The 27,411-nt window shown below is 39.9% G+C and overlaps 1 protein-coding gene across 3 annotated transcripts in view; it reads right to left on the reverse strand.

Annotated features, from left to right (window-relative positions):
- Positions 1 to 27,411, reverse strand: part of IL13RA1 (interleukin 13 receptor subunit alpha 1) — a 160,801-nt gene that overhangs the window by 86,310 nt on the left and 47,080 nt on the right. For all 3 annotated transcript variants that reach the window (XM_029606688.1, XM_029606687.1, XM_029606689.1), the window contains 3 exons: positions 11,125 to 11,303; positions 10,031 to 10,185; positions 7,531 to 7,666 (listed from right to left, as the gene is read on the reverse strand). In XM_029606688.1, coding sequence (XP_029462548.1) covers positions 7,531 to 7,666; positions 10,031 to 10,185; positions 11,125 to 11,303 — 470 coding nt within the window. The remainder of the gene's footprint in view (positions 1 to 7,530; positions 7,667 to 10,030; positions 10,186 to 11,124; positions 11,304 to 27,411) is intronic.

Raw genomic sequence — 27,411 nt, forward strand, 5'->3', positions numbered from 1 at the left:
GGCATATAAATACTGTTTTGAGCCAAGACAAAAGGTTTCATAAAATACCTTCCCTTTTGTTGGGAGTAATGGGATAAAACAACAATCTCACAGGCAAGATCTTGTCCTCTCTCTGGAAACAGCAAAGGCTGTTCTGGGAAGGAGGGAGAGAACAGCAGTTCCCCTGAAAGAGAGAGAGCGTCAATATCAACAGGAAAATCGTGTTCTTGGAAAAAAATGATTGAAAGGGTGAAAAGGTGCTAGCCACTCCCCTCCCCTGAAACAAACAAGAAAAACCAAAACATGCAAACTCCTCGGGGGCCTCATTCTTTTTCTTTACTTTCAGATTACAGATAGGAACCGGTACTCGCTCCTCGAGGGCCCATGTTCCTGGACACTCTGAAGATTCTCTACTGCCTGGAAGCTATCACTGCTACAAACAATTGTGAGTTACCATCACTCTGTCAGAGCTTTCCCTGGAACCAGGTACTCGCTCCTCGAGGGCCTAAACCTTTCCAGCTCCTGAGCTTCCTTGAGACCTTATGTGAGTTTTGTCATCCAGTTCAGTTCATGAACTCTGCCTACTCACTTTCTACAGTTTCTCAACAGCTCAGCCATCCTGGATCGCTGTTCCAGTACCTGAGGGACAACAGCCCTGCCGGGCATATCAGCTCACTACTGCCACCTCTGGTGGTTTCAAAAACCTGTTTAATAAAAGAACTAATGTGTGTCCGTCTCCATACTCAAGCCTAGCCAGTGGTCCATCTTGGGATACCCTCCTGGGGGCGTGGTCATCTGCCATCGGCCCAGGGATCCACCCACAACTATATAAATTGTCACCTTTATTATTTGCAATAAGCTTAGAGCCTCTAGCTGATAAAATTAGGCATGATGCTAACATCCTGGGTGTTCAGATCGGAAAGGAACAATATAAGTTTTTATTATATGCTGGTGATATTTTGATTACTCTCTCTAGTCCTGAACACTCTAAGGCTATTGTTAAAAGAACTTGAGGCATTTAGGAAAGTTTCTAGCTTTAAAATAGATAAATCTGAACTGCTACCCATTTATATGTCCGAAGTTCAAGTTAAGCTGTTAAAAATGAAGTTTCCCTTTCAATGGGCTATGGAGGTGGTGAAATATTTGGGGGTTCAGGTGGGATAACAAATATTAAGATCTGTTCTGCTTAAATTATATTCCTTTCTTTAAACCTTTGGGGCAGGATTTGGATAAATGGGACAGGTATACTTTTGCCTTGGATGGGCAGGATAGCGGCGGTGAAAATGACTACTGCCGAAATTGGGGTATTTCTTTCATACATTGCCATGTGTTATTCCTGTTGTGATCTTAATGAATCTGCAAAAAAGGATTGGTTTTCTTTATATGGAAACAAAGGACCCCCAAGAGTAGCCAGGAACATCTTGCACTTATCTAAAATGGATGGAGGTCTGGGTGTTTCCAATAACACTAAAATATTATGCAGCCTCGCAGTTGAAGGCGGTGGTTGATTTTCATAACAGAGTATTGCAAAAGCAATGGGTAGTTATGGAAAATGTGATGATTCAGGCTTCTGGGCTAAGTGACTTCTTCTGGTCCTTGGGGAGGATTAAGCATGATGATAATAAGATTTCACCCTGTACCATTTGCACCTTGAGGATTTGGAGGAAATGGAGGAGTACTATAATAGGAGACAGAAAGTATATGTATTTTATCCCTATTAGGAAATGTGAGGCTTTTCTGGCTAGAAGGGATTATAAAACCTTTACAATTTGGGCAGATAAAGGTTTGTTTATTTGCCCTTCCCTGAATTAAAAGGACCAATTTAACTTATCTAGCAAAGATCAATTTGCATATTTGCAATTTCAGCATTTTCTTTCCACTAAGAATATAAGAGGGGGATTTATTGAAAGGGAAATCCTTGTTTGAAGGATATTGCGAGAACGCTCATTTGATACAAGGGGTAATATCTAAATTTTATGCTATACTGAATACAGTTCCAGAACAAAAAGCGGGTTATATGTTGGCATGGGAAACGGGATTTTGCAAAACAACTGAGAGGAAGGAGAATGGGATTTGTGCTTCATGTCAATAGGTAGTAGTTCTATGGGCTCCCAGATGCTGGAAAACAGTTATATAGGTGGCATATTACTCCATATAAGCTATATGCGACTCTCAGTGATAGATGTTGGCGGAAATGTGGATTGGTGGGCGATTGTTTTTTCCATATGTGGTGGAATTGTCCTGTCATCCAAAAACTGTGGGCCCATGCGGGTCGTTGGTTAAATGATTTGCTTAAAGAACCTATTATCTTTAGACCCTTTTTTATTGAATTTTCCCCATGGACAATAAGAAACCTAAGCATAGCCTACTTATTCAGGCTGTCGCTCATGCCGTATGCGGCGAGATTGCGAAGGGCTGGAAGAATGAGTAGGCACCTTCTTTCTCCGTGGTAATTCAGAGATTGAAAAGGATACATTATAGGAAAAAAATTAAGTGCATTAAAGAAGGATATGATAAAGAGATTTCAGGAAATTTGGCAGCCTTTTCAGCAATGGTCTGACTCTAAAGTGATCTGAGTTACGATGGGGAACATATGGACATTTTTGTTTGGCATTTGATGTAATCACTCTGGACAGGATGTGATGAGCTGTCATTTTATCCTCATGGTTTTATTTTTATTTTCTTCCTGTACCCTTTACTTACCAAAGGTATTAAATTGAGTGGTTCATAGTGTCCTTTTTTCTCTGCAGTAAAAATGTTCCCAGAAGGGGTGGGGGAAGGTTTATTACATATATTAGTTCCATTATTTGATATTTTATACCTTAATAATAAAGAAAATCTTATTTTATGTGAAATATGTATAATTTTGAAAATGCAGAGGGATCTATGATATTGTATATTGATGGGGAAGATTTTTCCCATGGGTTTTGGTTGTACGGTTGGTAATTGTTATTTGTTTTGCATGCATTGTTGAATATTGGTATATATTTCTTTGAATAAAATATCAATTACAAAAAAAAGAAATTGGCAGTGGGAGCTGGACATGAAGCGGAGGATAGAGCTTGGTTGATTTGCTTGGCCTCCCCACAAGCAAAAAGGCATTCCTCTTTTCCTGGTGGCAAGTGAGAGACAATTAATTTACCACTTAAGTCTGTAATTTATTTTGCATACAAAATTAGAAAAAAAAGAAAAGTCTGCCAACACCAGTAAGGAGAGCATGGAGATTGGTCAGGAAAGCTCAGAATCTCTCTTGTGAGTTAGCATTTTCACCTTTATGGATTATTTGGATTTTTTTTTTTTTATCTTGGCTTCAGGATATTGTGTATCATATATTCAAAAGGGATTCAAAAGGCCTTCGGGCGATTAAAGCTTTCATAACTCCTGGTGGCAGAAGTGCCTAACTTTCAATATTTAACAGAACATTTTGGCGTTTAACTAGTGTCCTGCAGGCTAGACACTAGCTAAAATCTGTCCTGCCAGATAATAGGGGGCATCTCCTAAAGTCACCATTTGATTCACCAATTAAGAATTCTTGCAGGCTAGGATCCTCTCAGACTTATTTATAAAGATTTTTAGGAAGCATCATCTACCAGAGAACCTCTGGATACCTTAGCAGGAAAATGGCACAAAGACATGGGTCAAGGGTCTCTCTCCAACATCAAAGGCATTTCTGAGACTATTGCTGTGAGTGAACCACAGACTAGAAAATCACAGAGTAGCTTCACCCACTGCAGTCCCATCAGGCAGGAAAGGGTTAATCATGTCTGAAATGTACCTAAATTACTAATAATGCCTTCAGCATTATTTGGAAAGGCAGACTAAAAAGCCAAATTATTGCTTGTATGGATAGTTTACAAGGATTGCTGTTGTCTGGGAAGAGGTGATAACGTTTCTTATTGCAAATCCTAGGAAAATGTTTAGAGAGAACTTTGCGATTATGCCCAGTAGCGGACGCATGACCTTTTGGAATATTTTACAGAATTTTTCTATTTATGAAGCGCTTAGCCAGCCATTCTCCCGACAGGATCCTATGGCGCTCTAAATATAGGCACAAATATAGGGAGCAGGGGATTTCCAGGACATTTTTGAGAGCCAGAGTACATTAATTTTATCCTTGTCTTCACAAACTGACAATATATTCTTAATTCTTTTTTCCAGGCCATGGATATTTGCCAATTTTTGTGGCTGGGGAGAAGGATGGTTAACCTATGAGCTTCGGCTATATTACTGAGTTGAAGGGGGAGGAGTAGTAGTGATTAGGATGTTTAATCATTTAGAGTTAGATATTCAAAAGCCATTTAGATGGATAACTGAAAAGCTCAGTCCTCACACATGGGTGACATCCGATGGTGCCCGGCACGGAACTTTGATCTCAAAGATTCTAAAGCTTTCAGCATGCCCTACTGAGCATATGCAGCTGTAGCCTCCTCTCTACTGAGCATGTGCAGCTGTAGCCTCCTCTCTGTCTCTCAGGCAGAATCCCTCCATCCATGATATAGCAAATTCATGGAAAAAAAAACCCCAACTTCCAGGGGAGGCGGGCGGGTAACTGAAAAGCTATCCGTCTAAATGGCCAAACTACTAATTTAAAATTCTTATCCAGCTAGAATATAGATGGGTAAGTTGGGGCATGCAATAGGTGTTTCCAGGAGGAGCAGGAGTTAGCTTGTTAGGTTAACTGGCTAACTCTGATATTTGGAGTTACGGTTAACCAAATGGGCTAACTCTGGCCGGGCTATAGGACAGGTATAAAGTTAGCCGCACCACTGAATAACCTGACTAACTTAACTAGGCACTCAGTGGCTGAATATTGACTCCTTAAAGTTTAATTAAATTTTGTATGATCTATTAATTGATCTCTCTCCTAATAAGAGCAGGGCTTGAGTCTCAGCTGTGCATCAGGGCATTGGATTACTGTTTAAAAAATATTCAATAATCAACATATGCTATTTTATATTTACAGAATTGCACATATTTATGTATTGTATACTTATTTATTATCAGTCCACCAAACAGAGGGAAGACTAGAGAATGCCAGGAAATAATCATCATGGTAAAAAGGAACAAAAGGAAACAGAAAATTATTATACCACCAATGTTTTCTTATTAGGACATCAAAGACCTTAAAACAGGCATAGTGGGAATGGAAGACGCAGCGGCAAATGATACCTGGACCGATTTATTAATTAGAAAAGCAACAGAGAAGGTTCATAGAACATATATTTAACAGATATATACTTGATAACACATTTGCAAGGAAAATTAAGCCAAAAAAGAGCTCAAGACTCAAGAGTACTTCAGATTTGAACAATCTATGCTTCTTCTGCATGACTTTAGACACATGAGGAAAAGCTTTGATCTTACAATTCAAAAACTAGGTTTCCTGAGGTTTAAAAAATACAGAACCCAGTTTCTATTCAGATCTAAAAGAAAATTAATAAACTGAACTTGATCCTCATCCTTTGTAACAAAATGGGGAGGTAAATAAACTTTAGACACAGGAACTTTGAGGAACGTTTAAAACTTCTAACATATCTCATCTAAACAATTCTAAGGGGGTCACCACAGGAAAATTAATAAATCTTAGCATACGATGCCAAATCATGCTTTCCAGCCTCTCAACTTTATTATAGAGAAGAATATTCTTTTTCATCAAACATTCCTCTTCAATCTTTGTTCTTCTCAATCACATTTAAATGCTTGGAATGCTCCTCCATTTTAAATCCCAAGTGAGTTATTGTCTCATTGAATTTTGAAACTGGGTTCAGAGATTGTTAATACAAATCCCTAATGACGTCTCTAAAACAGGCAATAGCCTCTCAAAGATTTCCTAAAGTCACTGTTTTAGGTTTTACCAAGGATGGCGACGAGACTGAAGAAACAGATCAACTTGCCTCAGATCCAAAAAGACTGCTCACACCCTTTAAAGTTGCCATTTCAGCAATATGCACGTATTCCAGAAAGAGCTGCTGCCACCACGCACCTCGCTACAGAAACCTGACTCTTCAGCTTCCCCTGCAACTTGATGAGAGTAGCTGCCAAAACTGTTCCTCCCATGCACACACTGGTCATAAAAAAGAGCACTGAGGAGGGGTGTGTGTGTGTGTGTGTGGGGGGGGGGGGATTGGGAATCTTTGCAGCAAAGCTACTCGCTGGATTCATGGTGATCAGTGCCAGGGCTGGGGGAACGGGCAAACAGGACACATCATCCTGAGGCCACTTTTGTGTGGTGGTGGCCAGCAGTGCCTAATGGCCAGTATGGCCATAAGCACTGCACCTGAAGGGCGCTGCCGCCGAAGCATTTAACGGAGCACTGCAGTGACCACAGAGCCCATGATGCTCTGCTTCAGAGCGCTCCACTTGCTCTTGGCTTCTCCTTCCTTCCCCTGACTGGTGCTCAGCATTAGCGTGATGCCTGCAGGAGGCCCAGGCACGCAGGCGCAACCGCCTACCACAAGCGCATTTGCAAACCATGTGCAGACCGAAGAGGCAGACCGTGAGGAAGCTAGCGCTGCAAGAGGACCCCCCCCCAACCCAGTGTGCCGGTGCACTGCTGCTGAGAAAGGGCACGGGGAAGAGGAAGATCCTCCATGGCTGCCACAGAAAGGAAGGAAGGAAGTTTCAGAGAAAAAAAAAAAAAGAGCAGTGTAGCAGGGGCTACCTGGTAAGAGGAAAGAAGATATTTAACTTGGAAGCGGGAGGGAGATGGTGCGGTGTCCTGACCCGGGGGAGTGGAGAGGGAGATATCTGTGCTAGCTGGAGAGTGGGCGGGCAGAAATGGAGAGGGGGACATTGATGATTGGGAGGGGAAAGAGGGGATGTTGGTTGTGACCTGGAAAAATGGAAGGACAGAGACTGGGATACTGCTACTGGCTGTGGGGGGGAGAAGAGAGAAAAGGATATTGGTAATGGTGGCCTGGAGGAGGGATGGTGGTGGGTAGGGATGAGAGAGAGAAAGAGAGAGAGAAGGTGATGGTGCTGAGCAGGAGAAGAAGGGATACTTGTGGTGGGAAGGGGGAGATAGAGGTATATGCTGGGAAGGTGGTGGAGGAAGAGATGGATCCTGGCATTGGGGGGAGAGGAGAAATGTTTAGGGGAGAGAATGCTTTGGAGGGGAAGTGAGAAAGAGAAGTACATTGGGGAGGAAGAGAGGTACTGGAGGGAGAGAGAGAAGGATACTTGCTTAGTTTTATTTGTGGCTTTTATTGCTCTTACATGTTTGGGATTCTAGAATGTACATTAATGCAGATTTTAGTTGCTTGTATTTTTTAATGTTTTTCATGGTGTAATGATATTCTGTTCTAATTTGCCTGGAGTAGGTGTACAGAGGGGCACCACATAAATCTAACAAAATAAATACCTGGCAGAGGAGGAGAGAGAGAAAGAAGGATGATGTGCTGGAGCTGCTGCCAACGTAACCTAGTAAAAGATGCAGATAAAGACCGAAATGGCCCATCCAGCCTGCCCAGCATAAAAATGCGCTGCACTGAATAATCTTGGGTGGGTAAATATATAAATAAATAAAAGAAAGAAGGAAGGGTTTTTCCTCACCAATGCTTTCCTCCTGGCTCCAGTCGCTCCAGACATTTTTATCAAAGCATAGCTTCGCTTTTGCTCGCACTCTGATTGTGCACTGCACATCAGGAAAACATTTGCTGGTAATACGGAGATCTAGATCCTTCTTCACCTTTGACAAAAACATTTCAGTCAGAAATATAAAAACTTTTGGGCTGATATTCAACTGACTTATCTAGCTTTCTAGTGAGAGAGAGTGAGAGTGAGAAAGAGAGAAGCTAGGATATCCCTTATAAAAAGTTATATATTTAACCCACATATCCTATATTTTTATGCCTTATTATTGTAAACCATTCAATTTTTATATCTGTATTTTCACATGTACTTTGTTTCACTGTAAAGCGCTTGTTGCTGACTTTTGTTTAATGTGAACCAATGAGATGTTCCCAACGTTCATTGGTATATAAAAACTTCTAAAATAAATACATCCCTAAGGAAAGTTATAGCAAGTAAGCATTTTTTAGACTTTCATAAAATTAGTCTAATCTGGTAATAAGAACATAAGAAGTTGCCATGCTGGGTCAGACCAAGGGTCCATCAAGCCCAGCATCCTGTTCCCAACAGAGGCCAAACCAGGACACAAGAACCTGGCAATTACCCAAACACTAAGAAGATCCCATTCTACTGATGCAATTAATAGCAGTGGCTATTCCCTAAGTAAACTTGATTAATAGCCGTTAATGGACTTCTCCTCCAAGAACTTATCCAAACCTTTTTTGAACCCAGCTACACTAACTGCACTAACCACATCCTCTGGCAACAAATTCCTGAGCTTAATTGTGCATTGAGTGAAAAAGAATTTTCTCCGATTAGTCTTAAATATGCTACTTGCTAACTTCATGGAGTGCCCCCCCCCCCCCTAGTCCTTCTATTAATTGAAAGTGTAAACAGATTCACCTCTCATGATTTTAAAGACCTCTTTATTTCCCCCCTCAGCCATCTCTTCTCCAGCTGAACAGCCCTAACCTCTTTAGTCTTTCCTCATAGGGGAGCTGTTCCATCCCCTTTATCATTTTGGTTGCCCTTCTCTGGTACCTTCTCCATCGCAACTATATCTTTTTTGAGATGTGGCGACCAGAATTGTACACAGTATTCAAGGTGCAGTCTCACCATGGAGCGATACAGAGGTATTATGACATTTTCCGTTTTATTAACCATTCCCTTCCTAATAATTCCTAACATTGTTTGCTTTATTCACTGCTGCAGCACACTGAACCGACAATTTTAAAGTATTATCCACTATGATGCTTACTAATATGCAACCTAACATCCTGTAACTACAGCAAGGATTATTTTTCCCTATATGCAACACCTTGCACTTGTCCACATTAAATTTCATCTGTAGTAAATGTAAAACATTTTCTAGAAATAGAGAGAGATAAGTATGTAAGAGCTATTTGCTACCTAAGAACAGTGCTAACTTATGCCTTAAACTTTTTTTTTTTAAACTTTTGTAGTTCCAAAAAGTTACTTAAATAGCCAAATTTATAAGTGCATTAAGGTGTACAAACAAGTAGGTGGGTATTTTTTTTTTTTTTATATAACATTGTGGGATAGGGTAAAGGCTGTATGTAGTTTCTATGCACAAACATTACCCCAGATTTTCCAAACAAAACTTACACACAGAATTTGCTGTGAAAATGTGCATGAATGCACTGTGGTATGCACACAAACACACCTCACAAAAGGTACACCTGCACTTCGGAGGGCGTCACTCATGCGGGAGAACTCATGCGCGTATTTTTTTTAAATCAAAAGTATATGCATAACTTCAAACTCCACTCCCAACCCCTCCCCCCCCTACACGCACAAGAACACCTCGCTGTGGCTTGTGTAAAGTACGCACAAAACCAGAATTACGAGCCCACTTTACATGCAATGAGCCGAATTGTACAACAGCCATTTCTGTGCCTAAAAGCAGGTTTTAGGGACGTAGTTGGCTTTGAAAATTCAGCCTAAAATTAACACACACGTATCCTGGGTGCTGAAGGGACACGATATACAAATTTTGCACCTCAGTGGACTTGGGTTGCGCCCAGGAATCCCTTAAGCACACCTTGCCAATGTGTTAATGCTTAGATGAATAACTGAATCTACTGATGTTATTACTTTGCTGCACATTAACGAATAAAGTTCACATTACAGATTTTTTCTGCCCACAAACCTTTGGCGACATTAAAAATAAATCTCTTAATGTAGCTCTCAGGTGTACATTCTTGCCTGTCCTGAAGCTGCAGAATTTAAAGTTAGCCAACAAGGAAGCACATAGAGCAGGTCACTGGACTTGCACTGATTCAAGAGAATTCAGCTCAGGAGCGGCCACAGCTGTAGTAATAGCAGCTCTAAGATGGAATGAAAAGCAAGGGTGGAGACAGGAGCCGCAGAAGGAGAGATGTGTCTAGCAAACCTTTTCCCCATAGACGAGAAACACGGCAAGCCAAAAAAACAAAACACCAGATAACCAATGACAACTTACTGTGAATTCCTTCACAATATTTAATTTGTTTTCTTTGTATTGCACTTCATACAGGAAGCAACTGGGAGACAGGTTACATGAATTATTCCAGCTCACGTAGATTTCCTGAGGCGAGATCTTTGAGATGTTCATAATTCTTGGTGCACTGGGCTTTACTGAAATATACAAAGCTTAGACGTTAGGCCCTTAGCCTTTTCTGTTTTTGTTTTTTTTTTTTTAAAGCAATTGGGTTGTTGAATATAATTACTTTATGTACAGGAGCTGAAAATAATAAAGCAGAACATTAGCCAGGAATGCATCATCTTCTTGGGTTCTATTTCATGTCCTTTTCCAGCTGCCCTCCAACCTTCCGCAGGAGCCAGTCAAACACATATTTTGTGGTATTTGCAAGCCTCTACGTTTCAGCCCTACTGATTCGTCTGAGAAGGGAAAAAAAAAATGAGTGCCAGTAATCAATCTAGGGCAAGGGATAGGCAACTCTAGTCCTCAAGTGCCATGTGCTGGTTGGGTTTTCCGGATATTCAGAAACCAACATGCACAAAATGCATTTGGATGCAATGGAGATGGTGCATGAAAATTCTTCTCATGAATATTCAGTATAGAGATCTTGAAAACCCAAGTGGCTTGCGGCACTCATGGAATGGGAGTTGCCTACCACTGTTCTATGGGTTCTTTTAATTTCTCAATAATTTTTTTTTTAGATATTTTTGCCTCAAAGTGAAGTAGTATTTCAAAAAGGAACATTAGAACAGATCCCTCTTTCATCTGTTCTACTACTGCTGTAATACTGCAACAGTTCAAGCCCTTGTAGGTGTAGCTTAGCTGTATGATATGTCTAGCTGTCGAGGACAAAAACCTGGGCACTAATCACACTTCCAGACCAAGCAGAGAGGCATCTAACCATATTCAGTGGGCAAGCCTGTGCTTTAGGAGGGTCAAATCCTAGTATGCCGAACTGAACCTTTTATCCTTCCAAAATAAAGCGGCTAACAGCTGCATAATTACCATCACAACTGCATAAGATTGCAAGACACATGAACGGATATTGACTATGCACATATCATCAAATGCACGTAAAACAGGCTTAAACTTACAGATGGTTTTGAGGTCTACTTCCTTGTAGAAAGGTTTAAGTCTTTCAGAATGGTCTGTGACCATGAAACTGATCTTCTCGTCCCTAGGAAGTTCAGGATTTGAAAAGTGACATCCAACAGCCCTCTGGTCCTTATAGATAGATTCCGGGCACAGACGACTGCTGTTTAGCTGCGAATGTCTGCAGAAATTTAAACAAAAAATGCAAATGAGCCACCTCACTGCAGGCTGCAGGAAAAAAAAAAAAAAAGAGCCCTATACAGAAATAGCAGCACACTTCAAAACCAGCTTTTAACACATATCAGGACTTAATGCTGGGGTGTAGTCAGAATTCTGTCTGCGTTATGCAGTTTCCTATGCGCAACTTGGAACAGATAGCTTAGCTTGGTCTTTACTTGCAGACAGAAGTGGCCACTTCTTCAATTCCAAACTGTGAAAGCAGGACAACAGTGAATGAACAGGAAAGCACCTGGGCAAACATGGAGTTACAATAGCGATCAGAGAAGCAGAAGTTAAACAGATCTGTAAATATCATTAAAAAAAAAAAAAAAAGGAGGCACAATATAAAAATAAATAAATAAATTACATGAAAGGTGCGATTAGAAAAGGTTTGCAAAAGCCAGGCCTTGTTTATGGACAGTGCTGGCTCTTGCCTACACATGAAGGCAGATTAAGACATTTTTTTTTCCATTCTAGACCATTTTTTTGAGCTGTGCTTCCTTTGTGGTGTGAGATGATTGAAATTGCTCGAGTTATCACAATTTGTTAAGCAAGCCCTATTACCAGATGTGACATTTTGTTAATATTTCTGATCACACCTTAACCGGAATTCTTTATATTTACAGATATATTTAATAGTTGAGTCTCCAACCTTTTTTCCCCTGGCTAAATTTTGTTGGCATACTAACTAATTTATCGCTTTGTATTTCACTTTCTTTTAAAATCTTGTCACAGCTTGTAAATACAGGCAACAAAGGAGGAACACCTCCACAGAATACAAACAAATTATCTTTCCCTAAAGAAATAATAAAGTACAAAGTCAAGGAGGAGTTCAGGCATCTGGTTAGGCAGCAACTGTATACGAACTTACACAGCTTGCAGATATTCATGATAGGGGCCCCAGATTTTGACGTATTTAGCAGGGTCATTTTTTAAGATCGAACCTTAGCATTTCAATATCAGCAATGTTCTAAGTTGTGCTTTCCAGTAGGCAATTTGAGGACACATCTTCCAAAAAGTGGCAACAGTAAGGCGTGCCGCTAAAAGCAGCTGTCCCGCCAAGGGCCTATGCTTGACAGGAATTAAAGACAGACTCCATCGACCTCGCAGTCCCAGCTCGGGTGTCACATGCACCAGAATGCCTAAGGAGTCTGCTATCTCTTGAGTAACATTGCTTCCAGATCGTGGCTACCACTGGACAGAACCACCAAATGTGTCTATAGGAACCCGTCTGTCCACACCTTCACCAACACCAGCACCCGGGAAACACTTAGGAGAAGATTTTAAAAGGAGCACGCGTGCGCACATGGACACACCGATTTTATAACATGCATGCATGTGCGAGCAGCGCGTGCGGGGGGGGGGGGGGGGGTGAATTTTAGTAAATTATGTGTGGAGACACAATCGGGCCTTCCCCAGTTCCCTCCCAGTCCAGGTTTATCTCCGTGCTCATAAAACTTAAGTTTGGCATCCTTTAGGCTTTTCCTAATCTTATGTACTTCCTGAGATTGCAGTTCTCTCCTACACTTCTCTAGAGCTTTAGAAGTTCTAGCAGACCCCAATTTCTTATGTTTAGTTTCCAAGTCATGTATCTGAGCAGACAACATATCTCCTTTTCTTCTCCTCTCCTTTTGAAGATAACTGGCAAAGCTAATGAGTTTGCCCCCCAAAAAAGCTTTAAAAGCTTCCCAGCACAAGACAGGAGCATACTCCCCCTTTGGATTATGAAAGTCAAACTCAGCAATTGCATCCTTCACCAGGTCAGGAAAACACTCATCTCCCATAAGAAAAGTATTAAGTCTCCAAGGAGGAGGTTTAAAGGGCCCAGCAGTAAGATTAAAACAAGTCTCAGCAGGGCAGTGATCCAAAGGAGTACTGAGCAAAATTGTACTACTAACCATATTAGATAGGAAACTCAGGGAGCAAAAAAAGAAGTCAATCCTACTATAGGAATTATGTCTTGGTGAATAAAAAGTATAGTCCCTATCTTGGGGATGAAAATGCCTCCACACAACCGATAAGCTTGAAAGAAGCGACTATATCTCAAAATCCCAAATTGAGAGAGGCAGGTAATCGAGGTGCAAGAATTCTATCAAGTATAGGATCGGGGCTATGTTTCCAATCCCCACCCATGCATAAACATTCAAAACCAAATTGTGTATATGGTCAGTGAGATCATGGAAAAACAGACTGCTCCGTGTTAGGAACATAAATATTCGCTAATGTAAAACAGACCCTCCAAAATAATGAGTCTGTCTTCAGTGTTCACAAAAGTGCGTCGAATCACCAAAGGCAGATCTTTGTGAATAAAGATACAGATACCCCTGCTTCTGGAATTATAGCCCATCTTTAGTTTTTCATGTTCGGAGTCAGTAAGGTGAGTCTCTTGGCATAACAATAATTTCCTGGACATTCAGAGAAAGTCAGCCAACATTCATAACCATAAAAAGAAAACATATGTGAACATAAGCTCTGTAAAATGAGACACTTGCCAGCTGCAGACCCAAATATACATTCATTAACTAAGTAATGTGGGCCTAACCAGAAAGGTGACAGAAAAGTATAACTAAAATAGGACTCCAGCATATCTTGAACTCTGTATAACTGTATACATAATAACTCTATTGTAAGCCATGTTAACAACCCCAATCATTGGAACATGATTCCGGTTGACCTTCGCTCGATTGAAGATGCTAAAAAATTTAAAATATCCTTCAAGGAATTTTTGCTCAATCGTACGTATAACTGTTAAATGAATTATTTCAAACAAGTTAATGTGTTTGGTAATTAACATCAGATGAGACTTCATGTGATTTTCTTTTTTTAGACTATGTTTTGATGATTTAAATACTATTTAGTCATTTAGTTTCTATGAAACTATTTTGTATGTTTTTGTATTTTGTTTGTTTAGCTTTTATTATGTGTGTAAAATCTGTATATCGTCTAGGCCTAATAGTGTTAGGCGATTAATAAATTTTTTAAATGAATAAATGAAATGAAATGAAAGCCCCCATTCCCTCCCCTTATCCACCCTCACATTTATTTATTTTATTTATTTAACAGTTTTTTATACCGACCTTCATAGTAATTAACCATATCGGATCGGTTTACATTTAACAAGGGTATAACTGGAGAAACAATTTAAGTAAACGATGGATAACAATAGGTAGGAATAAGTCAAAGTTACAATCAACAGGGAAATAGAACTTGGAAGCTTGCAACAAGCTGGAAAGAAGATAAAGGCCGGAAATAAATATAAAGTGTTACCATAGAGTGTACGGGTTAAAAGCCTAAAAGGTGCTTTAACCTGGAGGTGTCAGAGTCCATTGTTCGTTTGTATATGACATTAATACACAGCTTCTCTCTCCTTCCAGATAGCTTATCTGTGGTATTTATTGCTATTTAATTACATGATCCTGGTGAAGATGGAACGCTGGCCATCTATACAAGAATGGGTTGTCATCTCTTATATCCTGACTCTGAAAATGGCATCTCATGCAAAAAGCAACTTGTTGTCATGGGCTCACCATTGTGACATTCTTATTCAAAATACTCTGGCAAACAGCACCAGTCATCACTGTGGCATGCCTGTTCAGAATCCCACTCAGTCCCAACATTGGCCATTGTTGCCTGCATTAGGAGTCTCATTAAAGATATTTTCTGACTAAATTATTCCCGAACCTTCCAGACTGTAGCAAGTGAGGCTGTTTCAGGGGGCGTCAGGGCGGGCTGGCGAGAGGCTTGCAGGATCGGCAGATATAATATACCCTAGACCTCTCTTGCACCCCACTAAACCCTCATAAAACCCTCCAAACCATGGACAAATCCCAATGTATCCACATGTCAACAACTAAACAAGAAAACCCCACTAACCAACCCACCCCCAATCCCAACATTAAAGCCTTCCGATGGGAAATAAAGCGAGACAGAGGAGGCAGCCATGCCCCACACCCCCACCCAAACTCTGAAACCCTTCAATATTCCCAAAACCCATCTCACACTCAACTCCTAAAACAAAAACCAACATGTATAGGAATAGTAAATACCACACAAGATACTAAAGCTCTCATAATAACATGCGCAAGGGTCAGGAATATCAGGAAGAAAAATATCAGAAGAAAACAAAGGAAGTAATAAAACAAGCTGCTAAAACAGGATTCAATGATAGCAAAGGAACAGCTGAAGACATAGTTCAGGGGTAGCAGGTCAGCTGGCCAGGTATAGCAGCCGAAGGAGAACTAGGATGTTTCTTCTGCCTCTCGATGTCGGCTCTACTAAACAATAGCACTCCTGCCAGATGACAAATAGGGCTGATCAGGCAGGTTAAAAAGAGAGGACCCAGTAAAATCCAAGGAACAAAATCCACTCCCTGAGCAGAAGAAATTAAAGCAAAAAAGATATGTGTACGATCTCTCCCAGACTGTACATACAAAGTATGCCTACTGCTCCGATCTCAAACTCCGCAGCACACAGAGCACCATAGCCAAAAATCCCCAGGCATGAAGTGTAAAATGCGAAGGAAAAAAGAAAGGATTATGTTCCATGTGAAGAAATCTCCAACTTCTAACAGGCAAAGAGACAAGGGGTGCAGAGAGGAAAAAAAAAAAATAAAGGCTCCATTACAGCAAGCTGCAACCGGGCTCCTGCCTCTTCTTAGAAGGGTGAAGGCACAGACAAAAGCCCTCACTGGGCGGGTAAGTCAATCAGCAGAATCTGAGCTTTTATCTTGCAAAGTTTTGTGGCAAGGTTTTATCTTGCCACAAAAGTGTCTAGGAAAACTGGCCGTCTGTTCCAAACAACCGAGACAGGCTGGGTACAACATGGTGTATTTGCAGCTCGTGCGCGCAATTCCCGCTTAACTTCACTAAAGGTCTGATGCTTAGGTTGGAGCTCTGCGGAGAAATCCTGAAAAATCATAATGCACAAGTTCTGAAATTTGATATCTCTAAGCTCTCGGGCCACGTTCAAAATTCTTCATTTATCAGAAAAAGTTGTGCAGCTGAACAACGGCCCTAGGCCGTCCTCCAACTCCTAGAGCAGGCATTGGCATATGATGAGCACAATCCATTTTAATAAATGAAGTACAGCCTTCCAATTAAAGGATATTTGGCAGCCATTTCCCAAAAAAAAAAAAAAGCGACTGCATCGTCTCCCTCTACCTTTTCCGGGATGCCCAGCACTCGGATATTCTCCCAGCAAGAGCAGTTTTCAAGCTCATCCAGGCTGACATGTCGTCTCTCGAGCCGGTCAATTTTTGCGCCTGCCGCAGTAAGCACCATTTCTAAGTCCATCCTGCTCTTCAGTTTTGGTCGAATTATCCTGAACAGCTTCAACTAGCTGAGCCACTTTGTCGACCATGACAGCAAGTCAATCATCTAACTTTTTGGAGATTTTGTCAGCTAATTCCTCCATCCACATGCCTAATCACCCGCCTCTTGCGGCGTGGCAGCCATTTCCTCTTCAGAAGCGGAATCGCTTACTGGTTCTGGCCAGGTCGTGTTAAAAAAAATAAAATAAAATAAAAATCAATGAAGAAACTTAAGGGTCACAGCCCGATCGGCCCACATCGACAGCAGGGATCTCTTACCAGGGTCGTTTATTTTTTTGTAATCTATATTTTGTTACACTTCTAAAGCAGCAGAGTTTCCTACTTATGGTAGAGTTAAAGTCTGCCAGAAATGCTAACAGCAATCAGCTGAGTTTCAGTAAAAGAAAACAGAAATCAAATATTCCCAGGGGGGGGGGGGGGAATTAAGAATCTGACCGGCAGTTAACTGTTTGTTCCCTCTCAATCCTGTTTGTCTTGTACTTCAAAACTCCATTTGGTTATCAAAAAGGAAGGCACATGTGGACCAGCAGGAAGAAAGTGAATCTGTTGACGATTGTATTAATTCTTGTTTTGACTATCTTTTAAAATTATCTAACAGAAAGAGCAGCAAAAAATAATAATAAAGTTTTTAAATAGCACCTCCAGCTCTTAATTTTAAGATTATATCATACCTTCCCACAGATGCTCAAAGGGGGTGCAACATAGATTCAAACTCAAAAATTGGTAAAAAGCTCAGGTACAGTACAATCATATCAGTAAACTCAAAGGAATACAGATAAAATTTAGCAAAGTCATAAAACAGTTCCAACACATCATAAAATAGCAAACAAATCATAAAACAATGAAATTAAATTAAAACTACATAAAACAATATTGGAAACAAATAATAGTTAAAATATAGTAAAAACAAGATAAATAACTAAAATAAGCAAACTTAAAAAGAAAAAAAAAGTTAATTAATTTTCTAAAGATCTTGAGAGAATCGCACTGCCTGATGTCTATTGGAAATTAATTCCAGAGGGTTGGTCCTGCTACTGAAAATGCACATTCACAAGTGATGTGGAGACTAGCTGTTTTGGAGATGGAATTTCTAAAAGGCCTCACTGAGGAGCGTAATAGTCAGTGGGAGCACTGAGAGGAGAGGATAAACTTGCTGGTGGCTGAAAGGAATCAGTAAGTTTTGCTTGGGAAATTTTTTTTTTAATGTATTGGGGAGAAGCAAATTAGTGGGGTTTATTACTTAGTGTGTTTGTGCTTTTAATAGTCAGTAAGACAGCTAACAAACAGAAGTTAGTGTGTTTATTGTTAATAGTCAGTAAGGAGGCTAATAAGCAGACTAAATAAACAATCAAATCTTTTTGGGTAAAAATCCCTTGTGTGTTGGGGAAGAGTATAGTGATAGGAGTATACTATCGTCCACCTGGCCAAGATGGTGAGATGGACAGTGAAATGCTAAGAGAAACTAGGGAAGCTAACCAAATCGGTGGTGCAGTAATAATGGGAGATTTCAATTACACCAATTACACCAATATTGACTGGGTAAATGTATCATTGGGACATGCTAGAGAGATAAAGTTCCTGGAAAGAATAAATGACAGTTTTATGGAGCAATTGGTTCAGGATCAGACAAGAGAGAGCAATTTTAGATCTAATTCTCAGTGGAGCACAGGATTTGGTGAGAGAGGTAATGGTGGTGGGGCTGCTTGGCAATAGTGATCATAATATGATCAAATTTGAATTAATGACTGGAAGGGGGGCAGTAAGCAAATCCACAACTATAGTGCTAAACTTTCAAAAGGGAAACGTTGATAAAATGAGACAAAAAGTTAGAAAAAAACTGAAAGGAACAGCTACAAAAGGTAAAAAGTGTGCAAGAGGCATGGACATTATTAAAAAATACTATCCTAGAAGCACAGTACAGATGTATTCCACACATTAAGGAAGGCAAAACGATTACAGGCATGGTTAAAAGGTGAGGTAAAAGAGGCTAACTTAGCCAAAAGATCTTCATTCAAATTTTGGAAGAAGGATCCAACAGAAGAAAATAGGATAAAGCATAAGCATTGGCAAGTGAAATGTAAGATATTGATAAGACAGGCTAAGAGAGAATTTGAAAGAAGTTGGCCGGAGAGGCAAAAAATCACAGTAAAAACTTTTTAAAATATATCCGAAGCAGAAAGCCTGTGAGGGAGTCAGTTGGACCGTCAGATGATGGAGGGGTTAAAGGGGCACTTAGAGAAGAAAAGGCCATCATGGAAAGATTAAACGATTTCTTTGCTTCTGTGTTTACTGAAGAGGATGTTGGGGAGGTACCCGTAATGGAGAAGGTTTTCATGGGTAAAGATTCAGATAGACTGAACCAAATCATGGTGAACCTAGAAGATGTGGTAGGCCTGACTGACAAACTGAAGAATAATAAATCACCTGGACTGGATGGTATAAACCCCAGGGTTCTGAAGGAACTAAAAAATGAAATTTCAGATCTATTAATAAACATTTTTAACCTATCATTAAAATCATCCATTGTACCTGAAGACTGGAGGGTGGCTAATGTAACCCCAATATTTAAAAGGGGCTCCAGTGGCGATCCAGGAAACTACAGACCAGTTAGCCTGACTTCAGTGCCAGGAAAAATAGTGGAAAATGTTCTGTGATTTTGATATTTAGAACATATAGAAAGACATGGTTTAATGGAACAAAGTCAGCATGGCTTTACCCAAGGCAAGTCTTGCCTCACAAATCTGCTTCACTTTTTTTGAAGGGGTTAAACAAACATGTGGATAAAGGTGAACCGGTAGACGTAGTGTATTTGGATTTTCAGAAGGCATTTGACAAAGGTTCTTCATGAGAGGCTTCTTGGAAAAGTAAAAAGTCATGGGATATGTGGCGATGTCCTTTCATGAATTACAAACTGGTTAAAAGACAGGAAACAGAGCAGGATTAAATGGACAATTTTCTCAGTGGAGGGGAGTAGGAAGTGGAGTGCCTCAGGGATCTGTACTGAAACCCCTGCTTTTCAATATATTTATAAATGATCTGGAAAGGAATACGATGAGTGAGGTAATCAAATTTGCAGATGATACAAAATTATTCACAGAAGTTAAATCTCAAGTGGATTGTGATAAATTGCAGGAAGACCTTGTGAGACTGGAAAATTGGGCATCCAAATGGCAGATGAAATTTAATGTGGATGAGTGCAAGGTGATGCATATATTGAAAAATAACCCATGCTATCGTTACACAATAAAGAGATCTAGGCATCATAGTGGATAACACATTGAAATCATCGGTTCAGTGGGCTGCGGCAGTCAAAAAAGCAAACAGAATGTTGGAAATTATTAGAAAGGGAATGGTGAATAAAATGGAAAATGTCATAATGCCTCTATCACACCATTGTGAGACCGCATCTTGAATACTGTGTACAATTCTGGTCGCCGCATCTCAAAAAAGATAGTGTTGCGATGGAGAAGGTACAGAGAAGGGCAACCAAAATGATAAAGGGGATGGAACAGCTCCCCTATGAGGAAAGACTAAAGAGGTTAGGAGTGTTCAGCTTGGAAAAGAGACAGCTGAGGGGGGGATATGATAGAGGTGTTTAAAATCCTGAGGGGTCTAGAATGGGTAAAAGTGAATCTGTTATTTACTTTTTTGGATAATAGAAGGACTAGGGGCACTCCATGAAGTTAGCATGTAGCACATTTAAAACTAATCTGAGAAAGTTCTTTTTCACTCAACTCACAAACTCTAGAATTTGTAACCAGGGGATGTGGTTAGTGCAGTTAGTGTAGCTGGGTTTAAAAAAGGCTTGGGTAAGTTCTTGGAGGAGAAGTCCATTACCTGCTATTAATTAAGTTGACTTAGAAAATAGCTACTGCTAATACTAGCATCAGTAGCATGGGATAGACTACTTTTGGGTACTTTCCAAATTCTTATCGCCTGGATTGGCCACTGTTGGAAACAGGATGCTGGGCTTGATGGACCCTTGGTCTGACCCAGTACGGTATGTAATGTTCTTAGGATGATAGAATTTCAGGATAGTGTTTGCCCAGTGGCAAGAGTGGTCGTTGAGAAGTTTAAAAATCAGCATGCCTAATTTGTATTTAATACGCTCTTCAATGGAGAGCCAGTGGAGATATATCAAAGTAGCAGTGATATGATCCTGGCACCTCAGGCCTGCTAGAACGTGGGCAGCTGAGTTCAGAAGTACCTGAAGAAGGCGAATGGTGGTTTTAGGTAGGCCTATGTATAAACTATTACAGTAATCAAGAATGGGAGAGTGACGCTTGAAGCACTGTGCGGAACTCAGGGGGATGTAGTAGTTTAAGACCAGATAGCACTCGTAATCTATAGAAGCCATGCAAGATTACTTGCTTAATCTGTGGATAGAAGGAGAGAGTATTATTGAGTAGAACACCTAAACTTTTGATTTGAGATTGAAGTGGGAAATGCTGACCATTGAAAGGGATAGACTTTTGTGAATGGTAGAATAAGGACTATGTATGATAATGAACTCTGTTTTGGTCATGTTAAGAGACAATTTGTTATGCTTCAGCCAGTTGGTAATAGTAGACACACAAATTTGTAGATGTTCAACAAGGTCTTGCCATGAAGAATGAAGATGAATGGCAAACTGAATATCAGCAGCATATAATTTGTAGCAATCTGTAAGAGATGAAAGTATCTTGCAGATGGGTGCAAGATATATACTGAAAACACATGCAGAGAGGGCAGAACCCTGTGGAACCCCAGTTTTAATGGGGGAAGGAGACAAGAGGATGTTCCCATATTTTATAATTTGGGAACAGTCAGAGATACGATTTGAACCACTTTAGAACTGTGTCTGAGAGACCACATTCCTGAAGACAAAAAAGTAAAATGATGATGATCAGTGGTGTTGGAGGCAGATGATATGTCTAGGTAGACAAGAAGGAACTGATGGCCGGAGTCAATGCCCCACTTCAAAGTATCCATGAGAGATAAAAGAAGAAGGAGTTCAGTATTAAGAAAGCATCTGAAACCACATTGGTGAGGATCCAAGAGCTCAAATTGTATGGTGACCACAAGGTATTTATTTCAATGACATATTTAGGGTCCTTCATTTTCAATTTAAACTGATTTTCACCCATAAACTCCCAGATTTTTTCAAAAGTGACAGTTTAAAACGATTTTCACCCTAATTTTAGTGTCACGACCAAGAAAAAAAGCGATCGGTGTACATTGGATCGGCTTTCAGTTTGTTTTTTGGGACCACCCTAATTTTAGGCCATTGAAGAGCAGCTTCAGTGCTGCAAATGCAGTGTCTCAAGGCCTCCAGCAACTGCTGAGAGCTAGTACAGGACAAAGCACCTGCAATGTTTCAAATTCTGCCTCCCACCAATGCTGCTGATAATGGTATTTGATGTCCCTCCTGCCCCTCTCCCCAGGCAGCCAAAGTGCCTACTGTTTGGTGCTGCCAATGCACCATTTGAAGCAGGCCATATCCCCACCAGAAGCACTTCCCGGCAGGCTCCCTGACTCTGCACTAAAGCAGAAGTGCAGTGCTGCAGAGTGTAGGAGCCTCAGTAAGAGAGAGGGGAAGCCTGAAGCCATAACTAGTAAGGATGAATGTTGTTGTAATAGAGGTGGGGGGGAAGAGGAGAGATAGGAACATGCTAGGCAGAGGACAGAAGTAGAGATAGGTTTGCTGCTGAGTTGGTAAGAGGGAGAATCTGCTCAATTTTGTTGTATTATACTGGCTTCTCTCCACCAAAATAAACTCAGATATTTATCCAGAAAAATAATGAGTCACTTGTTTCTCCTGTTTTTGTTCTTGTCATAATAAACCCTTGATAAATTCAAGGGAAATATTAAAAAAAAATAAAAACTGGAAATGAAGGTCTGTACTTATATTCCACAAATCTAATGTGAATTACAACACACATTCATAATTTAAAAACAAACACAAAGCATACATAAGTATAATATAAATGCACATAAAAAGCATTCAATAATAAACAATACCTAAAGAAAATACAAAATTTAAAACAAGTTAGTTACAATTATAAATATCACTAGCACTCTCTGGATGACAGTACATCACGGCACACTACTAGCGTATGCTTGCATAAATAGCTCAGCCTTGACGAGCTTTCAAACCCTTATTTACTTCTGTTCCTGCCGCAAACAAATAGGTAACTCATTCCAAAGAACTAGAGCAATAATGGAAAATGCTTTAGTTCTAGTTCTCCAATGCTGAAACTGACACAGAAATGGAACCTGCAACAACTGAGAAGAACAATGGAAAGAAAGAACTGGAGTACACATTGAAAGCCTCCCTAAGCAATGAGAATCTTTATGAACCTATCTATATAACTTAAAACAGGTATGATATTGGCAGCTAATGAAGTTCTTTTATATATATGATCGAACATGAACTCCCCAAGATAAACCAAATATTAGTCTTACTGCTGCATTTTATACAAGCTGTAATGATTTAAGCTAACATTCAACCTAAATAAAATGAATTATGATAAATCTAGATAAGAAAGTACCATAGCCTAGACATAGCTTAAAATCTTAGATGGATAACACATTCTTAGGAGGCTTAATAAGACAGAGCTTGTAAAAAGCTCATCCGACTACTTTAGTACCCTGAGCTTTTAAAAGTTAACTCTGAATCTAACGATCTCCAAATTATGAGATTCTGTTTTCAATTGCAAAATGAACATTCATACTGCACTTAATCGGGTTTTTTCCAATCCAAAGAATATTGGTTTTAGCATAATTAAGAAGAAGTAACCCATTATTCATCAACCTTTTTAGACAGTCTAAAAACCGCTGCACTGGAATCTCATCGAAAACACTTGGAATAAAAATTGTACATCATCTGCATAAAATTTAGATGTCAAACCTAACAGCTAAAATCTTCCCTAAAGAGTTAAGAAATACATTAAAAAGAGCTGCAGATAGTGTAGGGCCTTTGGAATGCCAACATCATGGTAAACCATTCAAAACAGTCTCTAGGTTGGCAAACATTTTGCATTCTACATCCAAGAAATTACCAAACTATCATAAAAACAGCCTACCTATCCTGAAATATTTTAGCGTAACCAACAATTTTTCATGGCATACCATAATCAAAACGTGTAGGCAATATCTAACTGTACTAAAATGCCAGACTTACTCTGCTCTATTTCACAATGTGTCATCTAACAATGATAACAAGAGTCTCTGTGCCACAGTTTTTACAAAACCCAAATTGTTCTTTACAAGTATATCACGTTCCAAGTTAAACTCCAAATTTCTTCAGCACCCACTTTTCCAGGAGTTTACTCAAAGTGCATAGATGTGATAGAGGGTGCTAATTAGATGGTAATTCTAAGATACAACCGGATTTTTCTAGATTGGTCTTACAACTGCCCGTTTCATAAATAATGGCACACCATCATGTTACTATATTTAACATCTGAACTAGACAACATTCAAAAGCTGATAAAAATATTTTTAACAAACAAATAAAGGGCAAAGATCCAAAATATTATTAGTTATCTTAGTCTGAGCTACAATGTCCCTTAGTCCAATAGAGGTTATCAATACAAACAAATTCCAAGAGGTAATGTTAGAGTTCACCACCAAATCAATATTTTCAAACAGCAGATGGTCCAGCAGTAATCTACTGTCTCATATTAGCAAGTCTTACCCTGGAAAGAATGGGCCAAGGCTGGACTTCCTGATCTTTTAACAATACAGCTTTGAGGTTGTCTCAGTGCTCCTTTAATTAAAGAGAACAATTCTAACGGTTTATTAATAAAATTACTTATAATAGTATAAAAATAATCCTTCTTAGTTATTTGTAATGCAGTTCTATAAGTGACTAATGCAATATCGCAGTTCCCTTTGCGTAAATCCGTTTAGACTTCTGTCATTTCCTCTCCAACCACACAAGTGCCTCCTTTGTTTAATTAATATCTGAGTAAACCATGAAACATTATGGGTACCCTTTTTCTTCCAGTTTCTCAGGGATTATTTCATCATACAATTTTTCTCTCTCTTTATTGCAGTTTCAGCACAGCTTTATTAATTTTTTTTTTACTTCTGTCTATTGTAATTTGTTTTATAATTTGTTTTTATTATTTTATGTTTTCTGTATCTATTATGAATGTTCTTATGTAAGCCATTTTGAATTTTGGACCTAGTAGGATACAAATTTTAAAAATAAATAAAATCAGAAAGTTATCAGACCAGGGGAATGGGAGGGTCTCTAAGTCCTCTCGGCCCAATATTAAAAGGGCCACGCGCGTAACCCCCATTAGGTGTTAGGTAGGGATAGTTTGGGGGGTCGGGTAGGAGAGGAGAAGAGGGAGGAAGGATAGGGTTAGGGAACTGGGAAAGGCCTACCTGCATTGCCACGTGTATTTTTTTTTTTTAAGATCCTCTCCCATCGCACGTGACAGATATCCACCTGCACATGCAGCGCAGAGATATTTTATTTTTATTTTATTTATTTGCTTTTTTATACCGACATTCGTTGGGGGACATCACATCGGTTCACATAATAACAGGATGAAAGCATGACGGGGTCAAGCTGTGTTTACATTGTAACATTAGGAACATAGTAACATTAGAACATTAGGGGATTGTAACTATAATACATGCGTATAATACATAGTAACATTAGAACATATATAATATATCATATATAACATGCGCGTGCGTTATAAAATAGCTGTGTCCAAGTGTGCATGCAGGGAGCCGCGCACACATGGAGGGGCCACGCATGGGTTTTTTTTTTTTTTTTAAATCGACCCCTCTGTCTCCTACTTCGGGGGCTTCTGTGGCAGGCTGTGATGGTAGAATCAACTAGCAATTGGGTCTGTCTAGCATACGGCAATTTCTGTAATAACTAGAAGATCTAGAGGAAATACAGGTATCCAAGTCCCTAGCTCTGTCTGGCAGGCTATGCAAGGGGCTTAGGATGTTCAGTAGTAATGGTAACTATTTAGATCATGCATTATTGATACTCAATCCAGCAGCTGAGTGGCTGGCAGGTTGTAAGTACTGTAAAAACTAGAAGTAATAACTAGAAATTCGGGTCTGTCTGGTAAGGTATGTCAGGGTCCTAGGTGGCCAGATGTTCAGGCAATGGCCATGCTGCTATTGCTGGTCATTTACAGCGATGGATTTATACCCCTGGCTACCCCCTCTCCTGAAGACAATGTGGGGGCGGCAGCTGATGATTTAAAACCAGTGACTGACAGCAGGATGGCAGCCTTGTGGCACTTGCCTACTCTGCCAATTGGCAAGTCTGCCCCTGGCTATTTAGATTATTACAGAGCTTTGTGGTTGGACATGGGGGGGGGGGGGGGGGGGGGGAGGAACTGAAAGGGGATCTTGTATGGTCTTCTACCCAAAATGAAGGCGTACAAAGGAGGAAGTTTCCCGGATAAAAAGTGGTATCTTACAAGCAGTTATGCTGGCGGCTGGAATATATCCTTAATGGTGTTGGCAGAAATAACTGGAGACTGATTAGCATGGTCTTTTTCTGCCGTCATCTACTATGTTACAATGTAAACGGATAATGGGAAACTAAAAGATCCTGCAAAGCTTGATCCTTTTAGTTCAGATTTATTTACCTACATAGGATTTTTGTGTCTCCCAGCTTATATTTAATTATTTTTATTTACTGTGTACAGCAGGGGTGGTCAACTCTGGTCCTCAAGAGCTACAAACAGGCCTGGCTTTCAGGCTATCTACAAAGATTATGCATGAGAGAGATTTGCATGCAGCTCTCATACGTATATAATCATTGCGGATATCCTGTAGACCAGACTTGTTTGTGGCACTTAAGAACTGGAGTTGGCCACCCCTGCTATTACAGGCTCTGGGCAGTATATAATTATCACAAAAATCAATAAAAATCAAAACTGTCATCTACAATCATACCCAACAACTCTTACATCAAAATTATATAAAAGGTTGAGTGTGTCAACCTTTCCTATATTTCAACAGGAAAGTTATTATTCATAAGCAATCTGCAGTCACTAGATCTTTTTAATGCAGATATGATTATTCTTACATAAGTATACATATGCTGGCAGGTCTATGCTAGATGAAACATATTAGCTAGCATTCCCCTTCACCAGGAACTTCTGTACATTATGTACTTGTTTTTGGCCTGGCAGCTTCCTTCTGCTTTTGGGGGTTTTCAGCTCAATCTGAGCTTGCCCCAACTAAGGCTATGGTGTCATGAGCCTCCACTTGCAGCTAACCATTTCCTCATTTTCACATCCTATTACCCATCCTCTGTATCCCAGCCATCCCTGCGAGAGTCCTTGGTAGATAGCAGCTGGGTTTTGCTTTCACCAATCAGCACTGGAAACAGAAGCACTGGCTGTTGGCAAATTTGATCCTAAAGTCAGAACAAATCACCAGCTCAGAATTTTATTAACCCAGTTTCCATTCTATGTACAAAGCACTTTGCAAATAAAGGACATGCAGCTATTCCTTATAACCATCAAAGCCCACACAAACAGATTAAATAAACAAGAAATGTAAACAATACACCAAAAGTGCAAAAACCAAAAAGATCTCAAAAGGTCAATAACAGCAACAAGCCAAGGTACAGATAGCTCTGTTCCCTAATAACAAAAATATAAAATACAATAAATAAATCCTTACATGGATATAAACCAGCCAGGAACTTAGAGGTCAGAGAAGTAACAAAATCCCCTCAGTTCAGCCACTGAACAAATGCCTGGGCAAA

This window comes from Rhinatrema bivittatum, chromosome 6 (genome assembly GCF_901001135.1).
Source record: "Rhinatrema bivittatum chromosome 6, aRhiBiv1.1, whole genome shotgun sequence".
Lineage (NCBI taxonomy): Eukaryota > Metazoa > Chordata > Amphibia > Gymnophiona > Rhinatrematidae > Rhinatrema > Rhinatrema bivittatum.